Source organism: Macaca mulatta, chromosome 9 (assembly GCF_049350105.2).
Source record: "Macaca mulatta isolate MMU2019108-1 chromosome 9, T2T-MMU8v2.0, whole genome shotgun sequence".
Classification (NCBI taxonomy): domain Eukaryota; kingdom Metazoa; phylum Chordata; class Mammalia; order Primates; family Cercopithecidae; genus Macaca; species Macaca mulatta.
Genome location: NC_133414.1, coordinates 105,511,969 through 105,539,305, shown reverse-complemented (window position 1 = coordinate 105,539,305; position 27,337 = coordinate 105,511,969). Strand labels below are relative to the sequence as shown.

At 47.8% G+C, this 27,337-nt stretch overlaps 1 protein-coding gene across 3 annotated transcripts; it reads right to left on the bottom strand.

Annotated features, from left to right (window-relative positions):
* Positions 1-194: 194 nt before the first annotated feature.
* FFAR4 (free fatty acid receptor 4) lies at positions 195-23,755 on the bottom strand. 3 transcript variants are annotated; one of them, XR_013398173.1, is made up of 4 exons: positions 23,001-23,751; positions 14,047-14,175; positions 2,326-3,060; positions 195-1,450 (listed from the first exon to the last, which is right to left on the bottom strand). XR_013398173.1 is itself a non-coding variant. In XM_077946811.1 (4 exons), the coding sequence occupies exons 1-4, from the start codon at positions 23,565-23,567 to the stop codon at positions 2,671-2,673; spliced, it is 1,134 nt and encodes a 377-aa protein (XP_077802937.1). In that variant the 5' UTR covers positions 23,568-23,755; the 3' UTR covers positions 195-2,670. The 3 variants fall into 3 exon arrangements, 2 of the variants coding, with proteins under 2 accessions (XP_077802937.1, XP_015003194.1); XM_077946811.1 differs by adding an exon at positions 11,056-11,103 and having other exon boundaries at positions 195-3,060; positions 23,001-23,755; XM_015147708.3 differs by having other exon boundaries at positions 195-3,060.
* Positions 23,756-27,337: the final 3,582 nt, after the last annotated feature.

Here is a 27,337-nt window from a genome sequence, read left to right as displayed (position 1 = left end):
ACTTTTCCTTTTTCAGATGCTTCTGTCTCACGAGAGAGAGAGCTGCTCTCCTCTCTCCTTTCTTCTGCCTATTAAACATTCTGCTCCTTAACCCACCCACCTATGTCCATGTCCTTAATCCTCTTGGCACAAGATGACAAATCCCTGTTATTTACCCCAGACAGCGATGCCGCTTCAATAAGATAACCACACACCACTTCCAAAAACAGGTTTAATTGGTCAAATCTATTAACTAAAGTGAGCAGAACATCTCTGTTCATTTGTCCTCGAGCTTGTGATTTCCATGAATCTGACTTCAGAAGCGAGTTGCTCCAGAGACTGCATAAGCAGTCACTACTGCTGGTGCTGATTTCCTCACCAGCAACAAAGATTGGTTGAACACCTGCTATACGCCAGGCCCTGTGCTGCTGTGCATTCCAGCCACTGGCCCAACCTCCAAGTGGTGGAGTGTCCCTGGGTTCAATCTTTGACTCTGGTTTTCTTTCTCTCTCCAAGGGAGGTTTTGTAAAACCATAGGCCTATAAACACCGTTTATAACTCCAAACAATGTGCATCTCCAGGCCCAAGCTCCACATTTCTGCATCCAACTGCCTATTCAATTTGGAAGTCTCACTGGGATTTCAAACTTATGAGCTCCAAATGAAACTCTTGGCTCCCCCACCCCTAATCTTTGCCCAGGCTCCCCCATTTTTGTTGCCTGCTTCACCATCCAACTCACGACAGGCTAAAAAATCAGGGTATTCCCCTTGAACCCTCTCTTTCCCTCGCATTCTATCAATTCCATCCTTTCCATCAATAAATCCTCTTTGTTTTACCTTCCCAAAGTATATTTACAAGTCATTTCTCACAATCCCTCCCTAATGCCACTCACCCCCAAGGTCCCATCCCCTTGTTCCACTTCAGCAGCTGCCCGACTGGTCTCCATTTTCACTCATGCTCCTCAGAGTCTATCCCCTGCACGGCAGCCAGGGTAATCTTTGCACACATTTATCAGGTTACGTCAGTCTCCAGTTGCAAACCTCCAGGGGCTTGGAGCACAGAATAAACTCCTAGGCCGTATGTGATCTAGCTCTGCAATTTCTCTGGCCTCATCTGACAGGCCCCAGCTGGGTACCCCTCGTCTCAGCATTAAAGGCAGTGCCTAGTGCAGAGGAGGCTCCATCAATAGTCGGCTTACACCACTCTCCCTGCAAGCATGTCAGCATCCTTGCACTAACATCTCTTCTGTGTCCCTTCCCCCTATTCACACAGGTGGCCCTTTCTTGTCGCTTACCTTTTGATCCAAATGTCACTCCTCAGAAAGGTCTTCTTAGGCTCCCCCCACCTGATCTAAGTTCCTATCACTGCCATAGCCCCAGCCCCATTTTCTTCACAGTGCTTATTCACTCTGTGATGCTATGCTATTTATTGATTTGTAGCCAGGCGTGGCGGCTCATACCTGTAATCCCAGCTACTTGGGAGGCTGAGGCGGGAGGACTGCTTGAGCCAAGGCATTTGAGGTTTCAGGGAGCCGTGATTGTGCCATTGCACTCCAGCCTGGGCCTTGGAGCAAGACCCTCATCTCAAATATATCTATATATCTGTATATAGATATAATTTACTGACTTTTATTTAGTTTTTCTATCCCTGACTTGAAGGTAAGCTCCCTGAGAGAGGGCCATGGCTGTCTGGTTCACCACTGAATTCCCAGCACAGAGAACACTGTCTGCCATGGCTGGTGCTTAAGCAGCATCTCTGCTGGATGGATCAGGAGTAAACCACTCCGTGAACTCACTCGCAAACATTTCAGAGTCATCCTACTTTCTCTCTGATTTTGTGACACTGATTCTCTTAAAAGGGCCCATGGCATTTTTTATAAACGAAAGAAAAAAAAAAATAAGTCACCCTTAACTGTTCCTTGGAAATTCTTCAATTGCTCTTGACATCAGTGAATGATCCTAAAGTCTTGTGAGTCCAAGGTAGGGCACAGGGTGGCTGCGACCCTTCAGAGGAGAAATCTGCGTCCTGAATCGGTTCTAAGACTCACTTCAGAAACCACTATGGTGTGGCTTTATATGTAGGAGATGTGATTGCTGAACAGTCATAAATAAATATTTATTAAATTTGATCATATTACAAACACACTAAAAAAGTTCACATTTAAAAGGAACCCATAACAAATCCTTTTTTTTTTTTTTTTTTTTAAACGATGGAGTTTCGCTCTTGTTGCCCTGGTTGGAATGCAATGGCACGATCTCGGCTCACTGCAACCTCTGCCTGCCAGGTTCAAGCGATTCTCCTGGTTCAGCCTCCCAAGTAGCTGGGATTACAGGTGCCCACCACCACTCCCAGCTAATTTTTTTTTATTTTTAGTAGAGATAGGGGTCTCAACATGTTGGTCAGGTTGGTCTCGAACTCCTGACCTCATGTGATCCACCCATCTCAGCCTCCCAAAATGCTGGGATTACAGGCATGAACCATCACACCTGGCCAACAGATCCTTTTATAAAGGGAAAATATTGCGAAACTGGATGATCACCCCTTGATTTGCCCATGCTGTGGATGTGTATTTGCATAGGTTCATTTTCTTAAAGCAGAGTATGCTGATGGAGGGTACTGGAAACGAACTCTGTTTAAAAGCATGCCACAGCTCACCAGGTGTGAGAAACTCTGCCTATAAAGAAAAACTAATTAGCCAGAAATAACTGACAAGTCATTTCTTTTGACAGAGGTGTCTGTTAAAATGGCTCCCTTTTCTGGGAACCAGAAGCAGCAAAAAATTTTCTTCCACTCATTCCTGCACAGTGTCATGTTGTAGAGGATGGGGTTTAGGGCTGAATTAGCAAATGTGAAGGCCACCACCCAGAAGAAGAGGGACGGCCAGATGACCAGGTCTTGCTTGAAGTTCTGGATCAGGATGAGGAGGATGGTGATGATGATGGGGCTCCACATGATGAAGAAGGAGACCATGAGCAGGAAGAGGGTTCGGAACAGCCGGAAGTCCTGCTGGGACACGCGGATCTGGTGGCTCTCCGAGTAGGCCAGGCTTACTGTGAGCCTCTTCCTTGATGCCTTTGTGATCTGTGGAAAACCAAAACAGGACTGGAGCCACAGGTGACTGAGGGTTGTTGGGGGTTTTGAGTTAGGGGCCCAGGAGGTGGAATCTGCTATCCCCAAGGCACTGAGGCTGTGTGCCTCTGGGACTTTGCCTGCCCAAGCTTAGAATGTGCTGGAGAAACGGGACCCCTGGCTGGACTCCTGAGAAATAAAGCAGAAAATCACCTACCTCGTAAACAGAGTTATGAGGGGAAGTGAAAAGCCTGAATTGGGTGGTCTAGAAGAGGGACATCTTCCCCGTTATTTTTTTTAAAAGGGGTGACTCTTTAATTGTTTGCAAGCACAATGTGCTCAGGGTACAAACTCAAACAATGCTATTCTGATGGGGAGCAAACGAAGAACATCAGGTCTCCAGCCTTCTGTGCCCTCCATTTCCACCCTGAGAGGTGACCAGCGTAAGTATTTTCCCATATGGCCTTCTGGAAATGCACCACCACCACACACAATATTCCTGGCTGTGGGATTGCAGGCATCTGCTCTTCTGCTGGTACACAGATGGGCCCACACCACGCACCACACTCCGGGCCTCGCTCCTTTTTCACCTAGCAATATATCATGGTGCTCGGGCCACATCTGCACAGAGAAGGCACTTTATTCTTGTTATCTTCTATAAATGGTGGTTGCAATTTATTCAGCCCCTATTGAGGAGTATTTTATTTCTTTGGCCTTGTTTGGGGAGGTGGCAGCTGAAGTAGCAGTATGCATACTCTTCCCCTCTCTCCCTATATTAGTCCGTTCTCATGCTGCTATAAGGACATACCCAAGACTGGATAATTTATAAAGGAAAGAGGTTTAATTGACTCATAGTTCTGCGGGGCTGGGGAGGCCTCAGGAAACTTACAATCATGGCAGAAGGGGAAGCAAATGTGTCCTTTTCCACATGGCGGCAGGAAGGAGAAGAATGAGAACCAAGCGAAGAGGGAAGACCCTTATAAAACCATCAGATTTTGTGCGAACTTACTATCATGAGAGCAGCTTGGGGGAAACCATCCCCATGATTCAATTACCTCCCACCGGGTTCCTCCCGTGACATATGGGGATTATGGGAACTACAATTCCAGATGAGATTTGGGTGGGGACACAGTCAAACCATATCACTCCCGTACAGGTTGTTGAGTGGGAGATGGTATACCAGTGTGGCAGGCCAGGCAGAAGGGAGCACTGGACCCCACCCTAGGTTCCTTTCCTTTTGCAGGAGCAGGAGAAAATGGATCCTAGTCTTGCCTACAGGCCCCGGAGTCAGGGGGTAAGGAAGGATGAAGTGATCAGAGGCTGCTCATTTGCTGGAGCAGCTGCTGTCAGGAGCCAACCTGAAAATGAAGCTGAGAGTGTGGGAAGGGTCTTCCCATACCTCTTGGGAGTGGGTGTGGGAAGGGCCCGCCCATGGGTTGGAGTGGGTGCTGCTTGGGAATGATCCCCTCAACAGCAGGGCCTGTTGGCACCACCACCAGACACAGGGAAATCAGAGGCAATGACCAACAGAGGGGGCAACCACCTCATATGGGCAATCATGCAAGTTCCTTGTCTTTGTGGGAGACCAGACCACTGGCAGGGCAGCCCATCCTCCTTCTCTGTCTTCCTCCCAGCTCCAGCACCACACACCCACATCCTATGCCTCGGGCAGGGGAAGCTTTGAACTGACTGTGAGACTGACATTGTAAATAACCAAAAAGTGACTGGAAAGCGCTGTAAATCAGACACAGGTGTCATTAAAGGTGCCCCTGTCCCAGCAAGACAGAGGAGCTGGTCAGAGCACTGCTGGTGATGTTTGTGGAAAATGACCATTTTATATTTATGTCCGCTGTTGAGAGGTGGCAACTGGGGGAATGAGCCTCCTCATGCATATCCTTGCACACCTAGGTGAGCATATCGGTAGAATAAATTCCTACCAAGTGGAGCTGCTGGGACCTCTAATATTTTGTATTAATGAGCAGGGCTGGCAGTGAAGCAGAGGCATGGCAGGCAACGAAGGCAGCCCTGGTTATGTGGGCTTAGAAGGGGATTCTGGACTCTTCTTTCAGGAGATCCTACAGGTGTCCCCCAAGACTCCTGAATCTCAAGACGGGGAGTAATTAGAAGGTAATTAACATCATTCACAGTTCAGGCCAGTTTAACTGCAAGATCAGAATGGCTGAAAATATTCCCGTTAGAATACTTGTAACTAGGCCGGGCATGGTGGCTCATGCCTCGAATCCCAGCACTTTGGGAGGCTGAGGCAGGCAGATCACCTGAGGTCAGGGGTTCGAGACAACCCTGGCAACATGGTGAAACCCTGTATCTACTACAAATATACAAAAATGAGCTGGGCATGGTGGTGGGCGCCTGTAATCCCAACTACTCAGGAGGCTGAAGCATGAGAATCGCTTGAACCCAGGAGGTGGAGGTTGCAGTGAGTCGAGATTGCGCCACTGCACTCCAGCCTGGGTGACAGAGTGAGGCCCTGTCTCAAAAAAAAAAAAAAAAAAAAAAAACAACTTGTAACTAGCTAATTAAAGGATAGTTGTTTGTTTTATGATTCAATGTGGCTGCTTGCTCTGTGCAGGAGTTTAGGTCCACTTGTTGATAGTGGCGACCAGGGCAACAGATGCTGAGTGAACAGCCTCACAGTCATACGGACCTCTAGCCTTACTGAGGGCTTCCATGTGACCGGCACTGTGCCGCACATTTGATTCTCAATCGTCACATTTAATCTTCACACCTACTCTTTAGATTTGCACTATCATTGTTCCCACTTCCCAGATGAGGAAATTGAATTTCAAGAAATTTAAGAAGCGTGTGGAAGGTCACTCCACTGATAATACAGGGTCAGAGCCCCTATCTCTGAAAATCTAGCTCAGTGGGATTAAATATGAGACAAATCACAAAAGGCTCAAAAGGGATGGCCACACTATTTAGCCCTCCCCTCCCTTCGATGGCTCTGCAGGGTGAAGGTTGCTCAGGAGACACAGGGCACCACCTCGGGCTCAAATGCTGGAGGCTGTATTGGCACATCCAAGTCTGGAAATCACTATGTAGAATCAAAGTTAGAACTTGTGTTCAGGTGAAACCTGGTTAATCTCAGGAACCTGCCTTGGCTGTCAGATCTAAGAGAATCTCAGCTGGGCAGGGTGTCAGGTGGGCGGGCTGCGGAGGAACTGGCACCGCCTCTGAGTAGGGGTGTCGCTTGAGGCCTAAGCACAGGCTGGGGGCCCACAAGGGCTGATTCTGACGGCAACTTCGTCCCTCTTGCTACCCACACCATCCTAAGAAGGGCAACGATGTACCCAGGGTCCCTGGTGTAGTGTCACAAAAATACTTTTTGATGAGTGATGTTGATTAAGGCTCACATTTATGGAGCACCTACTATGTGCCAGGCCCTTACCTATCACTTAGTTTACCTTTTTAAATTCTCCCAACAATTCTGTGACATATGTGCTGTGATGATCCCCATTTTACAAATGAGGAAGCTGAGGCTCAAAGAGCTTACCAAACTTGCCCAGCAGTACTCAGCTAAGAAGTTGCAGAGGTGGACTGCCAACTTGGCAGCCTGACGCCAGCCCATTCTCTTTATCATAAACTAGTTCTTTCCCACTCTCTACTATCTCCGCCTGTGGGAATGCTTCTGCCCAGCCTTTAACTCCAAACGCTAATGCCAGGAACTCTGAGAAGGATTCGTGTTTCATCTCCCGCCTGGCATCCTGCAGCATTGTGTTTCAGGCACTCATGCGACACTTGCCACATACACTATGTGGTAGATGTCCAGGCGTCCTTCTTACCTCTGACCCGAATACGGTTTGGATCTGTGTCCCTACCCAAATCTTATCTTGAATTGTAATTCCCGTAATCCCCACGTGTGGAGGGAGGGACCAGGTGAGAGGTGTTAGGATCATGGGGGCAGTTTCCCCCACGCTGTTCTTGTGATAGTGAATGAGTTCTCATGAGATCTGATGGTTTGATAAGAGTTTTCCCTGCTCCTGCTCACTCTCTTCTCTCTCCTGCCATCATGCAAAGAAGGTCCTTGCTTCCCCTTCTGCCGTGATTGCAAGTTTCCTGAGGCCTCCCCAGCCATGTGGAACTGAGTCAACGAAAGCTGTAAATTTTCTGTATGAATTACCCAGTCTCAGGCAGTTCTTTAAAGCAGTGTGAGAACAGACCAACACAGACCCCCACCCGACTGCCGGTTCCTTGGGGGATGGGAGCTGAAGCAAGGCACGCCTGTGTCTTCTGCGGCCCAGAGCCCTAGCAGGGGCCTGACAATGGCTGTGGGTGACAGACAAACAAACTGGGCTGACTCATGGGCCAAGTGCAAAAGTGGATGGGGTTTTTTAAAATTAATTAATTAATTAATTAAGTATTTTTGAGACGGAGTTTCATTCTTGTTGCCCAGGCTGGAGAGCAATGGTGGGATCTCGGTTCACTGCAACCTCCGCCTCCCAGTTCAAGCGATTCTCCTGCCTCAGCCTCCCGAGTAGCTGGGATTACAGGCGTGCACCACCACACCCAGCTAATTTTGTATTTTTAGTAGAGATGGAGTTTCTCCATGTTGGTCAGGCTGGTCTTGACCTCCCAACCTCAGGTGATTCGCCTGCCTCGGCCACCCAAAGTGCTGGAGTTACAGGTGTGAGTTACCACGCCCGGCCTGGATCTTTTTTAGCACTGACAGATGCTACTGTCTCCTTCTCTCCACAGTTCCCACCGCTGGTAGGGGGTGAGGAAGAAAATGGGGCTCTATAACCAGATGTGGCTCCTCTCCTCCTCCTCTCCCCATGCTAGATGTCAAGGATAGTTAACATTGATCCAGGATTGCAAATGTCTCCTGCATTGGGCAGAAAGCTTGATGTGCTTTTGGATTAAACTAAATGCTCAATTAACTTTCAAGGATTAATCCTAATCCTCAGAACAAGCCTCTGGGATAGGTTCTGCGGTTGCCGCCGTTTTGGAACTCAGAGGCCCTGAGAAGGGAATTGACTTGCTTGCGGCCTCACGGTGAAGTAGAGGAGTGTACCCCATGCCAGGTGCCAGTGCTCTTCTCCGCTGAGGCACAGCGCCTCAGCAGAGGCGGACAGCTTCTGGGGAATGTGCTCCACGGCCACTGGGTACATGATGAAATGCAAACGCTGGGGGCCCCTTCAGACATTCGGATTGTGTGGGGCTGGGTGGGGCCCAGAAATCTGCAAGTTTCCTAAACTCCCCAGGTGATTCTTGCCCACGAAAGTGTTGCAGCTGCTCATCTAGGACAACAGGCTCCGTCTCAAGTTCCCCCCAGTCCTTTGAAGAGAGACCTTTTTGAGACTCACTGCCTCCACACTCACATGAACTTCTGAAGATGGTGGGGAGCCTCCACCCCACCTCACACCCTTCTGCCACCCCATGCCAGCAGACCACTGCTGCCAACATGTGGGGATGGGTAGAGGGTGTTCCTACTGACAACGTTGGGCCCCTGAAGGTTGAGTCTCCTCTGGGGGCTGCTTGGTCAATCAACAGCCTCCCATTTAGAATCACTGGATGGAAGATTCCATCTTTCCAGAGACTCCACCTCCCTTTTCGTGACCAGCATTCAGGCCCCCAAAGCTGGGGAATGCAGGCCAGGCGTGGAGAAAGGGCTTTGTGTTCACTGTCTAACGTCTCGTGTTCTGCAGAAACAGATTTTGTTTCTCAGTTAAACCCTGAGACAGGCTGAGGGTTTTCCATCTGCAAGCCACAGACTCACTTATTCGACAAATATTTATAAGCTCCTGCTATGTGCTAAGCACTCATAGGTGCTGGAAACACAGCAATAAGCAAGGCAGCTCCGCCCACGCTGCTCTTCCATTCTGGTGCCTATGTGGGCAACGAGAGGGGGATCAATAAACATCTACTGTTACAAAAAGGTAGAGGCATCTCAGTTGCCATGGCAACAGTTGCTGGGCGATGACGTCAAGCAAGCCCCAAACAGTGGTTACAACCTGATCTGAAGGCACTTAGGAGTTGCTGGGAGGTTATTCCCTTGGGAAAACTGTTGATTGGAAAAAATCACTGAAGATGTATGGTGTGTCTGAGTAACAAGGAAAGAGGAAGCAGGGAGGGCAGAATGGTGAATAAGGCCACTGCCTCAAGCACATGAAGCAGCCCCTGAAGGGTGGCCAGTAGGGAAAGAGCCAGGGCGAAGCCTGCTTTGAATTCTTGCCCAGGTCAGAACCAGGAAGGAGGGTGGAGACTTTAGAGCAGGGTTTCCAAAAAGGCATTCCATGGAGCACCAGCGCAGACAGATGCTCTGTGGAGAAAAGGGGGTTCTGTAGTCACGTTTAGCAATGATACCTGGTCTATTACTGTGTGAGAGATCCTCAAAGTATATTGGCGTAATAAACATTCTGTGAAGTCCTGCAGCAAAGAATCCCATCTAGCCTATCCCAGCATTTCCCAAACCCTTTCTAACACCTAACATTCCCATGGCACTCTACAGAACATTCTAGAAGACATACTGCTTTAGAGCAATAGAAGACCAGGGTGATGTGAAAAAGAGACACTTCTCAAGCCTGGAGATGAGACCTGGGTTACAGGAGCTAGTGACAGGTGAGAAGTGGGACTGGAAGGGCTGTAGTTATGTATCCCATGGCTTCAAACAATTTGTGAATTGTCTGTTATTATGCCTAATTAACATTGATGTTCAATTTATTTTACAGAGTTATGTAAAACCAAGCTTCACAGAAAAAGCTTGTACAGAAAAGCTGACTCAGTATCTCTGAGTTAAGTATATCTTCACAGAGGAGGAGCTGCAAACTGAGGCCCTGCCCAGACACTCCATCCACCTGGTATAGATTGCCTGCTTCCAAGTTATCAGCCTGGCAAACTCATGGTACCAAGCAAGGACAAATGTCATAGTCCTCCTGGGAAATGGGCAACAGTGAATTTTGCTAATAAGGTGGAAAGTAATTTTTAAGTGATATTTGGATTAAAATTGTGATTTTTAAAACATTATTATATCTGCTCTTTCATTTTATTGTGTTAATCCAGAGGCATATTTGGCTCCTGCAGAAACTGAGGATCACATTACTTAAGTGACTTGCCCAAGGTCACATAGTGATACAGCCTAGATTAGAACTCCTGTCTTAGGACTCTCTGTTCAGTGATTGTCCCACTGTCCAAGAAGAGACTACCCTATAGACCCTTTCAATGTGATCCAAGGCTTATGCCTCATTCATTCAACAAATATTTATTGAGCACCTACAATGAATGAGTCAGGCTCTGATCTAGGCATAGGAATATAGCAGTGAACAAACCAAAACCTCTGCTCTCATGGAGCTTGCATTGTAGTGGGCAAGACAGATGACTGTCATAAATGGAATATGACAGGTGTAGTAAGTGTTTGAAGAGAAATAAATCAGGATAAGGAATTGGAGATTGATGGGGAGACTTTTTGGTGAAGAACTTTTTGAGTAAAGACTAAATGAGGCCGGGCGCAGTGGCTCACGCCTGTAATCCCAGCACTTTGGGAGGCCGAGGCGGGCGGATCACAAGGTCAGGAGATCGAGACCACGGTGAAACCCCGTCTCTACTAAAAATACAAAAAATTAGCCGGGCGCGGTTGTGGGCGCCTGTAGTCCCAGCTACTCGGGAGGCTGAGGCAGGAGAATGGCGTGAACCCAGGAGGCGGAGCTTGCAGTGAGCCGAGATCGTGCCACTGCACTCCAGCCTGGGCAACAGAGCGAGACTCCGTCTCAAAAAAAAAAAAAAAAAAAAAAAAAGACTAAATGAAGTGGGGAAGTGGCCCATGCAGAAATCTGGAGAAGACAGATCCAGGAGAACAAGTGGCAGGTGCAAAGGCCCTGGGACAGAAGTGCACAGTACAGCCTCAAGGCCAATGTGGACACAAGGGAGGGTGAAATATGAAGGTGAGAAAGGCAGCAGGGCCAGACCACACAGGGCATTAAGGTGAGGATGGTGATAGAATGTAAATTATATATTTGACCTGTTACTCTGTTACTCAGAGTGCCCTTTCACTGCACTGTGAGTCATGACAGCTCTTGCATCCAGGAGCTGTTCTGAGGTCTGTGATGGGGAGAAGTGAAGGTTGGCTGTGGGTTTAGACATAAGGTGCTTCAAGAGTAAACTGCTGTTTAGAGGTGGGTTGCTAAGAGGACACCTGCCCCAACTCCTCAGGTCTCATAGAATTTTTCCAGGTAGACCCTGGCCTTGAGAAAAAGATGGGGGTGGGTGGAAAATCATTCCTCCCTCAGCAGGCAGCTGAGAAGCGTGAGGTACGAGTGAAAAGGGGCAGACCACAGCCCTCTTGGCCCCTAAGGAACTCAGGAGTGAGACCTCCAGGAAGGAGATCAAATGCTGCCGCCCCTTCCAGCCAGCCCTGCTCTAGTGTCAATTCCTTGTTCCTGATGTGCTCCAAATCTGGGCTGTTGTTTATTCTCTTGCAAATCTTAGCAGCACCTTTTCCCAGCATGCTCTGAGACAAGGGTGGGAAGAGCAGCCTTGCCTAACAAATCACGACCGTCATAATTTATTCATCGCCTGCGACAGGCAGGCATGGCTCTCTCTGTCCCATCAGTAGCATCTCCTATATGCCTTATGACACCTCTACACTGCTGGCATTATGTTTACTATTTTGCAGATGAGGAAACCGAGGCTCAGGGATGGTAACTAACCTGGCCAAGGCCACACAGCAAGTAAGTGGCAGATTCAAGACTCAAACCCAGATTGTTAAAATAACACTGTCAAGTCTCTTTGTCTGTCTTCATGGCCTTTTGCTTTTTTTTTGAGACAGAGTCTCACTTTGTTGCCCAGACTGGAGTGCAGTGGTGCAATCTCAGCTCACTGCAACCTCCTCCTCCTGGGTTCAAGCGATTCTCCTGCCTCAGCCTCCACAGTAGCTGGGATTACAGGCGCCCACCACTACGCCAGGCTGAATTTTGCATTATTAGTAGAGACGGGCTTTCACCATGTTGGCAAGGCTGGCCTTGAACTCCTGACCCCAGGTGATCCGCCGACCTCGGCCTCCCAAAGTGCTGGGATTACAGGCATGAGCCACCACACCTGGCCTGCTCTTCTTTCTTATACCCCTTATTCGTCCCTTACGTTTGTGTAGCATTTAACAGTTTGCAAAGTGTTTGCAAAGTCTCAGTATCTTCCACCTTGTGTTCAGTTTCTGTGCTTTCAATATCAGCATCCTTGTTTGTCTCCTCCCTCTTCCCCTTCTATGTCAAAGGTCCTTCTGGATAGAGAATGTGTCTTGCTCAGTTTTAGCCCACCTCCTTTCCCCCAAGCACTGTGCACAGGGCAGGCCCTTAACACATGTCTGAGGAATTAATGCATTGGGACTCTAGGGTCAGACTGCCTGAATTTAAATCCTGATTGCCACTTACAAGCTGTGTTACCTTAGGTAACTTAAGTTACTTAACCTCCCTCTGCCTGGGTTTCTTCATCTGTTATTCTTATTAGAATTAAAGAGTTAGTTCCTGGCATAGGATCAACACTATGTAAATATTTGTTAAATAAGTTCTACATTTATCTTCCTTTTTCTCTCACAAAGTTCTACATTTATCTTCTTTTTTCTCTCATTTTAACTTAATGATAATAGCTAACACTTATATAGCACTATCATATGCCTGGTCCCATCGCAAGCACTGTCCAGACCTTAACTCCAGGCCTGAATCTACCTCCTGCACTTGAACAAGCCCCAGGCTGGGTGTCACTTTAGTGGTCATTGGGTGGGCAAGAGTCTCATGAGTGACATGGAGGGGCCATGTACCACAGGACCCAGGGATTAGCAGACCTGGATGGAGGTTGGCCTGGCTATGGGTTCTGAGCATCTAAGAAGGTTACAGACCCTCAGGTGCAAAGAAAGGGCCATAAAAGTGACCAGACGGTGAGCAGGCCCTACGGGGCACTGCTTCAATGTGCCTACTTGCCAGATGACCCACACATGAGACACTGTAAAACCAAGATTCAACAACTATAAACCTCCACGAGGGTTCAAGGGCTTTGCAGTAAATCTTCTAAAATGGGCATAAACATGAATGCACCCATGCTGTTTGCCTGGGCAGGCAACTTACTCACAAATGGGCTGCCTTAAGAGATATAAAACAGGCTGACTCGTCCTTTTTATGTCCCTGTACATATTTGTTTTGAAGGTAGAGATCATTTCCTGTTTCAGTGCACATTTGAAATGGACATTCCCTGAGGGTGGGTGGAGTAGCGACTGGAAGATAATAGGAGGGACTTCTGGTAATATTCCGTTTCTTGACCTGGGAGCTGCTTTCATGAATGCACTCAGTTAGAGCCTATACCTATGCTTAGTGTGCTTTTTATATATGTGTATAATACTTCAATAAAATGTTTTAAAATGTATGCATTCTCCAGTATTGCAGTGTTTGCGATGGGGAAACAATGGACACAGCCCAAAAGACCATAAAATAAAAGAAGTCACATCTGTAGCCACTAAAAATAATGAGCTAGAGATATAGGAATGATGTAGAAAGATGTTAAGATATAATGTTAAGTGAAAAAAAGGAGTTACAGAGCAGAGAGTATTATCTCATATCCGAAAAGAACATTGAACAGTGCCAGATAACCGTTTGACCATTTGAACCTGCAATTTCATGTGGTTCATCAAATACACACACAGTATACAAGACACATACATAAGCTTGTAAGAAAAATAACCTGAAAAAATACATCTTGAGTTGTTAAGAAGGTAGAGCAAGTTTTCAGTTTCTGTGTTATTTACATTTATGTGTCTCTTTCATTTTAATTTAATTTTTTGTAATGACCTGGTATTACTTTAGTGATGAGCAAAAACATAATCACAAAGATATAACTTTAAAAAAAACACCCTCTCCTTCCTCAGTGCTGTAGACCTGGGCAGTGAATCAAGATTGAGCGTGAACTCTTAGGTGTTCTCCGACCCCAAATTCTAAGATTCTAGCAGAAATAACCCCAAGTCTGAGTGAAGTTCAGTGGTAGCACTTGAAACAAACATACCTGTAAAATTTTGGAGTAACTGATCACAATGACCAGTCCTGGCACCAAGAAGTTCAAAGTAACAAAAGACACGTCCCACGAGATCTCTCCAGCAATGGTGGGCCAAATCAGTGTGCAAATTGAAATTTCCTGGTTACAAAAAGGAAAAGAACATCATGTAAATGCTGGCTTCTTATTGGCCTTTGGCTCAGTCTTACTGAGGGTTTCCTGACACTTACGCGGTTGCATTTCCCAGTTACACAACTAGCATGACACTGAACCCCAGAATCCCTCCCACTGCCCACCACAATTCCACTTACAAAGCACTTGCCCCTGACCCTCAGAATAGCCACGATTGTGTTTCCCGTTCTCCAGGGACAGCAGCTGAGCCTCAGGCTTACAGGGTGGTAAGAGTTAGAGTCGGTTCCCGGGTGTGGTCTTTCTATTTCCCTGGGCTGACATGCAAAGGGCTTTTGAGCCTTCTCTTCCAAGCCTGCCATTTTACAACAAAGAAAACGGACCCCTGAAAGGTTACAGAGATTGGAAAGGACATGCTACGTAACAAACACATCGAAACAGGAACTAGGTTTCCCTGTAGTCACACTGTGTAAGCCGAAGGCCACAGGGTCTGTGCTAAAGCATTAAGTGTTCATGCTGAGGGTGCTCAGGTGTCTAAAGTGTGTTGAGCTGCGTCAACCTGGCCGTCTAGAGCCCCAAGGCAAAGATCAGCCTCCACTCACAAACAGTTCAAGATGTAAAACCAATGGAATATGGCAGAAGAGTGTGAAGGTTCGTGATCTTGCTGCTATCACTAGGTTGTATTGATTCAAATGTTTAACACTAACTGCGAGAACTGAAACATATGGAGACCTTACTGAATAGTTACAAATAGTTTCTGCAACAATTTCATCCAATGAATAAATAGGCCAATGAAAACAGACATATATCTGTGTGTGTGTGTGTGTGTGTGTATACTAACTCCCCACATATAAAATTCCTATGCCCAATTGACTACAGAAACAAAACTGTTTAGAAAACAAGTGGCCCTAACACATGCATATAGAACAGATTTTTAAGAGCACATGCTGTGTAAAAAGACCACATTACTGATTTTGAAGGGCCAAGGCATCTTAACCAATGTCTAGGAGTAGCATTAGCATCCGAAATACCATTCATTCATTCATTCACTTGACCAATATTCATTGAATGCTCTACTAGGCCAAAAGCAGAGAATTTTTAACAGTGAATCAAGACTGGGCTGGTGTGAACACATGGTAGGGGGAAGTTTATTAAAGCTTCACACATTTCGGTAATTGGAAAGAAACCTGCTTTTTTTTTTTTTTTTTTTTTTTTTTTTTTTTTTTTTGAGACAGAGTCTCGCTTTGTTGCCAGTCTGGAGGTCTAGAGTGCAGTGGCGTGATCTCGGCTCACTGCAACCTCCGCCTCCGGGTTCAAGTGATTCTCCTGCCTCACCTCAGCCTCCCGAGTAGCTGGGACCACAGGCGTGCACCACCATGACCAGCTAATTTTTTTTTGTATTTTTTAGTAGACAAGGGGTTTCACCATGTTAGCCAGAATAATCTCGATTTCCTGACCTTGTGATCTACCTGCCTTGGCCCCCCAAAGTGCTGTGATTACAGGTGTGAGCCACCATACCTGGCCAGAAACCTGTTTCTTTCAAGGATCTTCTGATTACTGGCAGTGAGGCTACCACTGCTCTCTAGAACACCCACACCACCCTCTTTTGTACTCAGGCTTCTGCCCACTATGGACCCCTCGTTCCAAGACAACAGTAGCAATACATATGAGCAGATACGCTAAAGCACCAATCGGAAGAAATGGATTCCAGCCCTGAATGTGACTTGGTCTCTAATTCCTGTTCCTGCGATGGAAAAATTTTAAGGGACAGTAGAAAAACAGAGGACGCCCAGAAGCTTTTCTTAAGACCCCCAACTCTTTCCAAAAGCCTTTTCCAGAATGTCTGCCAAAATCTCTCCAGGGTTAGCAAGACTTTTGTGGAGGATATAATGATAGAGCAAGGTGTTCTCTCTACAGTAGGAATGAAAGAAAAAAAGCAGGTCCCTAAACTATGTGTTTCTCTGATCCCAGTGTGTTGAAGAGAATGTATATGTGTAAATGAGTATATAGCCATCCAACACACACACTCTTTTGCACATACACTCACATGCTTGCATGCACAGAAAAAAACATGGACGGATACAATCCAGAAAGTGAAGTGTCTATTTCTAGGTGGGACTCTCAAATTGTTTTTGTTCTTGTGGCTTATCTGAATTTCCTAATTTTCCATGATGTGCCTGTATTACTTTTATAAAAGAAAAAAGTTGATTTATAAGTGAAATGATGATCATACATGAAACACAGACCACCATGATAGTTCTGCCAACTTGACCAGCTATTTTTCTACAGAGACAATGAACCTGTCCCAGGAAGCTACCAAATGCCGTGACTTTAATAAAGACGTTCTCTCACCTTTTGATTTGTGGCTATTGCTCAGGGCAGGAAGTGTGATAAGGAAGTAAGATAAGAACTCTGCCCAACACCCTCACACATGAACTGAGAGGCAGTGCAACTGACCTGGGGGCCTAAATGATGGATTGGTATGTTCTTTAGAAGGTTTTATATGGTATTGTTGACTAAATGCACTGTCTGGTCTCATTAAAAAATAAAATAACAGGTGCCATGCCCACAGAGATCCAAGTTGGTGTCATAAGTTGGTTTCTGTGGGAAAATCCATTTGGTTTAAGTCGTTTTGATTCTAGATATTCTCCCGCAGGCTGTGACAGGTAGAGGAGTTAGGCAGTATGTCAAATCTGTAAGGTGGAGGTGTGAGTCTTATATTCTCTGTACTTTTTCTGCACATGTGAAATGTCTCCTGATTTTAAAAGGGGAACTTGGAAAACAAAAGTGGCAGGTCTGCCTTGTTACTGAGTTACAGAAGCAGAATTGGCAGAGTCAACAATAGTCTTCTTTAATTCATTTGCTCAACCACCCGACTCCAGACATGGTGGCTGACCACAGCGAAGCCACGGTGAGGAAGAGCAAGGCGCTGGCCCTATCCTCCAGCAGTGAGGGAGGCAGAGAAGCACTAGGACACTTCAGGACAGGACAAGCAGCTGGAAGTGCCCAGAGAAATTCAGAGGACCAGAGAGGGCAGAGCCACCTAGGAGGGGCTGTTTCTGCTATGCCTGGAAGGACCGCAGCCAGGGGCATAGGGAGGCCGGAGCTCAGGTGTCAGACCAGAATTCTGGAATGAAATGGGAGGCCACTCACGGTGAAGGGATAAGTGTGACTTGGATCCCCCAAATGTGTTCTGCCTCATCCCAGTCTCCACTTCTCCCTGGCTATCTCACCCATTTCCACGGCTCCTTTTGCAGATAAAGCTCCAATCTACTCTTTTCAGCTCCGTGCTTTCCTGAACCCCAGACTCACCCAGTAGCCATGAGGACATCTCAGCAGGAGGCCTCACAGGCACACTAAGCTTTGAAGGTCCCATCCCCAAATGGTTCCACCTGATTCCCGCACTTCCCAAATCAGGGCACAGGGCCGCCATTCTCCAAGCTGCCAGAAACCGTAGCACTGGCCTTCTGCCCACCTCCTCCTCCCCACTCAGAAGGAATCTCTAAGCTCCTCCTTCATCGCCATTGACTCACCCACCTATCGCATTTTCACTGACCTGCCCCCAACCCTTACCAAGACCAGGCCATCACCACTAAGTTCAAACTTCCTACCAGGACGACTCTGGCCCTTCTCCCTCTCCTCTGCCAACCCTTCTAGCACTGTCTTTTGCCCCCACTGCACCCCACGCTGTACACATGCGTGGTGGAGAACCCCTTGCAAGTTTCAGAACAGCACTCACTGTTCCTTTGGCCTCCATGTGGACTCTCCTCTGCCTATAATGCCCTCCTGGTCTCCATCCCCTTGCCTGGCTTACTTCCTCTCATCTTCACACTCACTGGGGACACCGTCATCTCCCAATAGCTTCCTGGACTCCCCACACCCAGCAGAGACCCTTCCACAGCTCTCCACAGCTTGTGCAATCATCCCCTTCCCTGTCTGGAGCCCCCGCTGAAGTGTGTTACTAAGGGTGGGGACCACGCCTGCCTTTTTCCAGCCAGCATCCCAGCACCTAGAATTCTGACTAATACATATTAGGTGTTCAGGACAAAATTGCCAAATGAGATTTTCTAAGGAGACTCCCCTTGTGGATGGGGACATCTGTCCACAGGCACCGGAAATGCTGACCCTCTCCACACTGGCTGACTTACTTGCAAACACTGCCTATTTGCAGATCAGTTCCAGCTGTTTGTTCCAGCTGTTTGCCTATCAGTCCCTCTGATGATTCTTCCTGCAGTACCTCTGGAGACCCTTGATAAATCCTTGTTCCTATGCCTCACCTCTGCCATCAACATGGAAGACTTCAAGATCATTTTAGGAACCTAGGAGTCCTAGTTGGATATTTCCTCTTCTATCAGCTACCCAGCAAAAAAGAGAAAATATCAACGCAACAGATGCTTCCTTTCTTATATTTTAAAAGTTTTCTCTAATCGTAACGAAGGCAAGCAAACTGTGTTTGTTTCCTCAGACAGTCCACACTCGGCAGAGACACGTGAACATTCACATGACTAGCCTGGTATTAAATTAGGGTAGGGTGGGGCAGTGGGATCAAGTGCCCCAAGGAAGTATAAACCCAAGGGTGATGGCATCCAGAGGGACCCAAAACAGTGGGGCTACATTCTGGTTCCATCTTTTGCCATTCTGTGACTTTAGGGATTTCCTCTTTTAGAATAAACAAAAGAATATGGGGTGGGGTGACTGTGAGGACCACATTAGGCCAGAATCTAGGACCATCTGTGTGCTTCTCCTTGAAGAGAAGGAGGCGGATTTACATGATTTGTGGCAGGGGCAAGAGGGGAAGGGTGCTCAGTAAATGTTTGCACAATGAATGGGCAGCACATTCTGGCCAGGACAGACAGTCTTCTCCACCTGCCGATGTGGGTCACCACCCAGCCAGGGCCACAGCACACACAGGCTGGAATCCTGTTGAGGCAGAGTGAGCTGACCTGGCTGAGATGTCAACGTTGCTAGGATGTTGACACCCTCTTAAAATGGCAGTCTGTTATTTTACAGCAATCAGAAGAATTATACTGTTTGAAGGATGTTTAAAACGTTTATGCTCAAAGATAAGGAAACTAATAATGACTAGCAATTCTTATGCGCTTAACTGTGTATGCACCAGGTGTTGGCCCGTTTACTGAATATCAGTGCCCTTGACGATCCAGTAAGGTTGGTTGATACTATAATTATGCCCATTTTGCAGAAGAGGAAAGTGAGGTACTAAGAGGTTAGACAGCTTGGATTCTGTCACAAAGCTCCCAAATGGCAGAGATGGGATTTAAACAGAACGTTTGACTCCAAAGCCCACTCCAAATACCAAGTTGTCTCACATTTATAGGATGTTTATCCCCTCATCTTCTCTTCAGGGGAGTTTTAGAGTCTGATTACCATGAACTACTGGGCACCCATAGCCCACATGGACGAGAGATTGAGTTTCTGTTTCAGGAGGGCTCTCAGGTCGGAGAAGCTCTAAGGGGCAGTTTCCTTGGCCAACGCTCCTTGAGGGGAGAGAGCCAGCATCTGCTTAGGCTTGGTTGATTCTCTCAGCGTGTGGTTTGGGTTAGGAAAATATCCCCCATTCAAAACATCCATATTTAGTCTCCAAGTGGGATGGGGCAGGCAGAATCCACAAGCAGAAAGCTGGGAATATGGCGATTGAGAAAACAAGCCTTTGCTAATTTTAAATGTGAGACTCAGTCAGTCTAGACCAGATCCTCCTGTTGCTTTTTTTTTCTTAATGACTACACTCCTCCTTTTTTTTCTCTCATTCTTTTCAACTTATTTCTTCAACTGCTGAACCTATAAAATGGGATGTTTCCTATGTGTTCAGGCAACAACCCTTAAGAAACTGGGGTTTTTCTGTTTGTTGGGTTCCTGGGCAGGTGGGTGCGAAAGTGTGTGTGTGTGTGTGTGTGTGTGTGTGTGTGTGTGTGTGTAAGAGAGAGAGAGAGAGAGAGAGAGATGGGGTGGGTGCGGCAGACAGGTAGGAAAGAAGACAAAGAAGATGGAGAGCCAGAAAAGATTGTCCCATTTTTAAAATTTAAAAAAAAATTTTTTTTTTTGAGATTGAGTCTTGCTTTGCTAGCCAGGCTGGAGTGCAGTGGTACCATCTCAGCTCACTGCAACCTCCACCTTCTGGGTTCAAGCAATGCTCATGCCTCAGCCTCCCTTGTACCTGGGACTACAGGTGCATGCCACCACACCCAGCTAATTTTTGTATTTTTAATAGAGACGGGGTTTCACCACATTGGCCAGGCTTGTCTCCAATTCCCGACCTCAAGTGATCCGCCCATCTCAGCCTCCCGAAGTGCTGGGATTACAGGTGTGAGCCACTGCGCCCAGGGATTTTTTTTTTTTTTTTAATTTCAAGCTTTCCCACCTTACCTCTACTAATTTCAGTGAGTAGGGCTCCTGTGGGTAACTAACTCACCTGGCCCCCAGTGCACACTGCAGGTTCATTCTCTCCCAGTAGCTTTGCCCAAATCCCTCAGCAAAGGCTCTTAAAACCAAGGAAGTATTTCAACATTAAAACAAGGGAGGTCTGTGTGCCCAGGCATCACAACACCGACCTCCACGGAAGCACCTTGCAGCGCAACTGTGACCACTCTGGAAGCACCACAGAGGGTTCTAACCACACCCAGATTCCCTAACAGGGGTACAGCACTAAGTGGCCAAGACACGGAAGGCCCTCGCCTATGCCAAGGCCTTCTCACCCAAACAGTCGCCTGTGTCCCTATCAGCACACAATTTTAGTCTGGGCTTTGGCTGGGAAGTGACAAGAGTCTTATTTTTTAATGTCATTTGCCAATTAATTAGGATTATACTTGAAATCATTGAAAAAAGGGAGAGGCACAAAATACACATCAGAAAACTTAAGATACCTTCAAGATACATTCTACCTGGTCTTTCATTCCCTGAACATCATTTTCTCCCGTAAGAAAGAACATGAGGTGAAATACCTCAAGTTCTGTGAGAAATATACAAGTACTATAACTCGTTGAGAGAATAACTTATAAAAAAAATCAAAGAAACTGACGGCAGAAGCCCAGCCCCCACCTGATCCGTGCTTTCAGAGGCATCTGCGTGGCCCACCTTGATTCTCAGGTGTGTGTGGGCTAAGAGCAAGCCTGCCCACTAAGCCGCAGCCTGTGGTCTGCCTGTAAATGGCACCCACCTGCTCAGCTAATCCTGGCTTCTCTGGGCCCCTCTTGAGTGGACATGGCCACAAGCTTGCATGTTATTTGATCAAGTGCCACAGGCTTAATGGGGCTCCTGCCCGTTAATCATTCAAGGCCATAAACGAACAAACACCTCACAATGTATTTCACACAAGCATAAGAAACAAGTATTTTAAGTTTATGTTTAAAAAAAAAAAACTCGCACAGGATACAGGAGGCAGACTCCATCCATCCTACCCCATCCCCTCCATAAAGGGCTGTGTGAGAGACAGGTCTGGGAAAACCCCCAGAGAAGCACCACCTCTCTGTTCCAGGCTCTGGAGGGTCACACACCCAGGGGTGTCCCTGGTGGGCTGTGTGTATCTCCATCACTGAGTCTTCCCCTGGTGACATGTAATTTCTCCCTCCCTACTCCCCTCTCTGACCACTTAGAAGGTCCCTCTTTGGGACTGTGATTCCTGTTTGTGTCACGATTACTCAGGGCACCCCATACTCAGTCCTACGTGGAGAGGGAGCTTAAGGGCAGGGGATTCCGGGCCGGAAAACCAGCGACCCCGGTAGGGAAGGGGAGACCAAGAACCAGCCACGGCAGACGCTCCTGGAGGCTGAGCCCCCAGCGCACAGACCCAGGTCCTTTCCCTATCTCTCTCCGCGAGGCACGGAGAACCAAACACACTGGGAAGACAGCCAGACAGCGGCCACTGTCCTCCACCGCGACGCCGCGTCTAAGTCTACTCTCCCGGGTGGATTTCGGCGCACGAACCCTGCAACCACGGGACAAAGCGGCAGAAGAAAAAGACCTGAGCTCGGGATTCCGGACCGCGGGACTCGAGGGGACCCGATCCAATGTCCTGCACTATCCACAGAACCTTATTCAGATGGTGGTCACTCCCACCGCCCCCCCCCCATGACCTAATAATGACAACTATGGACCCGCTACGCAAAACAGAGCTCGTCGGCCCAGCCTTTGTAATCTGCACATTTCAGGCGCCCAGGACACCTTGAAGGTCTAGTGTAATCCTTCCGTTGTGCAGCTGAAATATACTGAAGACCCCGGAAGGGAATTCCGTCACAAGTCCCCTAAAGACAGCATTGCATCTGGGGTCCCTAGGTCACACGCGCCTGCCCACGCGCTTTCAAAGCAGGACCATAACCCAACCCTGGACAGGAGCCCAACTGCTCCTTGAATTACCGATAAACTTCTGGAAGGAGCCCAACTCCTCCTCGAATTACGGGTAAAATACTCTGAGCAAGTTATTATACACTTCGGTGTGCCTCTGCTTCTCATCTGTGAAATGGGCGTGATAATAACAGTATTGTAACACCTGGCGAGGAATCATGATTCAATACAAAGTGATTGGCCACCCTGCACCCCCAAAGTTCCGTCTCGCTCCTAAACTACTCGTTAATTAACCTCGGAACAGTCATTGCATTTTGCAAGAATTTGGAGGACTCCACTTTCATCATTTAGGAGGGCGTGTGCCCAGCGTTGTAGTGAGATTTAAGAGATTAAACTTCACAGAGATGGGCACAAGGTTTGGCACAACGATTAAGTGCACTAAATGGCTATTGTTGTTGATCATCCTTATCCCAGCTCCCGTCGGGGCCCCGCTTCCCAGCCTGCGCAGGACACCTGCCCGGCACGCACAGAGGGGCGCTCACCTGGTCGGCGCCGGGGAGCCGTTGCGGGACGACTCGGAAGAAGACGCAGAGAGGCAGGGCGGCGACCGCCGAGTAGCCCCAGATGAGCGTCAGCAGCACTGCCCGCGCCCGCCGCCCAGGACCCCGCACGCCGCGCTGCAGGTGCACGATGCACACCATGCGCTCTAGGCTGACCGCGGCCAGCGTGAGGATGGTGACGCTGCCGCTCAGGGTCATCAAGTAGAAGAGCAGGTGGCAGGCAACGGGGCCCAGCAGCCATGCCTCGGTCCAGCGCACGGCCAGCACCAGAGGGATCGCACTGATGAAGAGCAGGTCGGCGCAGAAGAGGTTGAGCACCAGGCAGGCAGTCGTGCCGCGGCGTCGTCGGCGCGCCACCAGCACCAGGGCGCACACGTTGCCCAGCAGCGACACTGCAAAGATGAGCGCCAGCACGGTTGTCTCCACTGCGGCCAGCAGTAGCCGGTGGTCGCCCTTGACGTCGGAGAAGAAGGAGAAGCGGGTGCGGTTGGCTTGCTCCAGGCTGCGCAAGGGCGCGTCGCCCGCTGCCCGCGCGCATTCAGGGGACATTCCCGGCGCCTGGCGGCCCGCAGCGGTCTGAGAGAGTGCTCATCTGGGAGACTACTGAGTGCCAAGGCGGGGAAAGAGGGAGGGAGGCGGTTGCGAAATCTCACCTCTGGCCCCCTCCCTTCTGAGGAGCGCTAGCGTTGGGTGCAGGGAGCTGCGCCCGGGGCGCGCGGGAACGAGGAAGTGCCCGACAACACTGGCTGCAAACACCACAGCTGGGCGGGGAGGTGGCGGCCTAGCCGGAAGCCTCGCGCCCTCTGGCCATTTTAAAGTGTACTCAGAAGCCAGAAAACTCACTTAGCGAATTCCTCGAGCCCCCGCAGGGCCTGCCTAACCTCCTTCATCCTTCAGGGACACTGGATGTGCGAAGCCTTTTGTGAATGGATTTAGCTAAAATTGATTTAAAAGTGTCAGAGCTGGCCTTTGGAGATTATTTTGGCCTGTGTCGTTCAGATTTTACTAAAGAAACTCCATGGGTCTGGAGGTAGATCCTAAAGCAACTTGTAATGAGTCCATATTTTTTGTGGGGGAGAGAGGTAGTGGAGATCTTTTATCACTACTTAATAACAGATCTTTAGGTGGATTATCTACTCCCTCTACCCCAGATTTTTAATCTATAAAATGGGAATAATAATACCTCATTAGGCTATTGTGAAGCTCACCTAGAGTTTGGCACACTTGGCACACAGTAATTACTCATTAAATGTTATCAAATGTTATTGTAACTAAAATGCATATATATTTTGCATTCTGAACAATGACATAAAATGCTTTCTTGTAAAAAGGGTGAGTCCTTCCAAATTTTTTAATAAACTTGCCATCCCGGGAAGACAGATATTTCAAGGCCAGATACACACACAAGCTATGAATGTGCCCCAGGTGCCACAGTCTGAGGAGCACTGGGCAATCCAGTCCTGTTAGAGATAAGGAAACTGAGGCCCAGCCAGAGTGACTTGTCTAAGCTGTCCTCTGGTTAGTAATGAAAGTCAGTCACCTGTCCCCGTCCCACGTGTTTCCATCACACCACTGCAGTCTGGTTTTCTGTAAATGAGGAAGCTGGAGATGGAAAAGTATGCCTGTGGCCTAAGATCCAGTGGCCACTTCCCCAAGCAGCCACCCTCCTACCACCCACACCTTCACCCCCTCTCCCCTCTGCCATATTACCAGGCCTCTCCCAGTTGCCCATTCTGTCTTCTAATTGTCTTTCTTAAGGCTGGATCTTAAGAAATCTAAGTACTGACTGGGCGCAGTGGCTCATGCCTGAAATCTCAGCACTTTGGGAGGCCGAGGCAGGTGGATCACTTGAGGTCAGGAGCTCCAGATCAGCCATGGCCAACATGGTGAAACACTGTCTCTACTAAAAATACAAAAATTAGCTGGGTGTGGTGGTGGGTACCTGTAATCCCAGCTACTTGGGAGGCTGAGGCAGGAGAATTGCTTGAAACCAGGAGGTGGAGGTTGCGGTGAGTCAAGATCATGCCACTGCACTCCAGCCTGGGTGACGGAGCGAGACTGTCTCAAAAAAAAAAAGAAAAGAAACCTAAGTACTTCAGGCTGGTTGCGTCAGTCGCAAGTACTGTCTGGGGAGGGGGTCCGTTTGTGTGTCTGCTTTTCACGGTATCAAACGGGTCTGAGCTGATAGTGTGACTTCTAACCTGAGAAGTAGATGCTCAGCTTGAACACTGACTAGGTTCGAGTTGAAAAACAGAACTGGTTTGCTTCCTGAAACAGTTGAAAAAGGGCAAAAAATTGAAATAAAGGGAATTCAGACAAATGGGGTTTTGGCAATTGTCTGATTAGGGTCAGGAAATATTAGTGTTTATGTGAGGGAAAGGAAACTATATGTATATGTACGTGTGTGTGTGTGTGTGTGTGTGTGTGTATGAGAGAGAGAGAGAGAGAGAGAGAGAGAGAGAGAGAGACAGAAAGCAAGAGGGAAAACACAGAGAAAGACAGAAAGAGATTGATTACATCACAGGCTGGTGTGATATAGACACAGAGAGGTTTCCCCAGAATGTACAACCAGGGTGGGCTCTCTGCACTCAAAGGCCTTCTCCAACATTAACCTCCTGGGTTCTACCAATGGCAAAATGTTGAGTGCAGAGGCTCATAAACTTTCTCCATTCACAGCACCTTCATGGTACCCCTAGGCTAAAAGAAAAACCAAACAGAAACAGTTTCTTTCTTTAAGTAGCTGGGTTCAAACAACTTAATAAGACTTTGTGTCCTAACAACTTAGTAACTATCTTGGAAAATAATAATACATATAAATTGGGGTAAAAAATTTTGTTGTTTCATTCTTTTTTTATTTTTATTTTTGAGAGGGAATCTCTGTCATCCATGCTGGAGCGCAGTGGTGCCATCTCAGCTCACTGCAACCTCCGCCTCCTGCGTTCAAGCGATTCTCCTTCCTCAGCTTCCTGAGTAGCTGAGATTACAGGCGCCCACCACCACACCCGGCTAATTTTTGTATTTTAGAGTACAGATGGGGTTTCACCATGTTGATCAGGCTGGTCTCAAACTCCTGACCTCAAATGATCCACCCACCTCAGTCTCCCAAACTGCTGCGATTACACACATCCGACCTGTTGTTTCATTCTTAAATAACCACAGTAAGGCCAGGTGCAATGGCTCACTCCTGTAATCCCAGCACTTTGGGAGGCTGAGGCTGGAGGATCACTTGAGCCCAGGAGTTCAAAACTAGCCTGGGCAACATAACCAGATCCCATCTCTACAAAAAATTAAAAAAAAAAAAAAAAGATAGCTGGGCATGGGGGCTTGTACCTATAGTCCCAGCTTCCTGGAAGGCTAAAGTGGGAGGATGACTTGAGCCTGAGAGGTCGAGGCTACAGTGAGCTATGGTCATGCCACTGTACTCCAATGTGGGCAACAGAGAAAGACCCTGTCTCAAAAAAAAAATTTTTTTTAAACCAACAACAATAGCTTCCTGATGGGCTAGATGCACTTGTTACACTCTGCACAGGTTTTCAAAACAAAATCGTATTGAGCACTGCTATCCTCCTTTCCTGCTCCATGTTGATTTTAATGCAGTCCCTGCTTTTTATCACAGCAACTCCTAAACACTCAGCTTTGTAAAGGTACAATGTCATGAGCTGAACGCTGGAACTGTGAATTACCTAGCAGAGCTAGCAGTTCATGCAGAGCCGGATGGGTGTTGAGTAACGCCATTTCCCTGCGGTACCCGAGCACATGTGGGCACTAGCCTTTGAGGACCAGAGCCCTGGTTGGACAACTCGCTGTATGACCTTGGGCAAGTTACTGTAGCTTCTTAGAGTTTCAGTCTTCCCATATATGAAAGGGGATAGCGATAGTACTGACCTCGCAGGGTTTGGGGAAGATTAAATAAAGTTCCTTTATGTAAAGCATTTAGCATAGTGGTCACTGAGTGGACACGGTGGGTCAGGCTCTGTGGTCAACACTGTATATGGATTATGGACACAACTGTGCTGACAGTCCCAGTTTATGATACTATTATTATTATTGGAGACAAGGTCCCACTCTGTCACCCAAGTTGGGTATAGTAGCATGGGCATAGCTAACTGCAGCCTGGAACTCCTGGGCCCAAGTGATCCTCCTGCCTCAGCCTCATGAGTAGTTGGGACTACAGGTGCACACCACCACACCCAGATAATTTTTTTATTTTTTTGTGAGGTGAGGTCTCGCTATGTTGCCCAGACAGGTCTTGAACTCTTGGTCTCAAGCAATCCTCCCACCTTGGCCTTCCAAAGTGCTGTGATTATAGGCATGAGCCG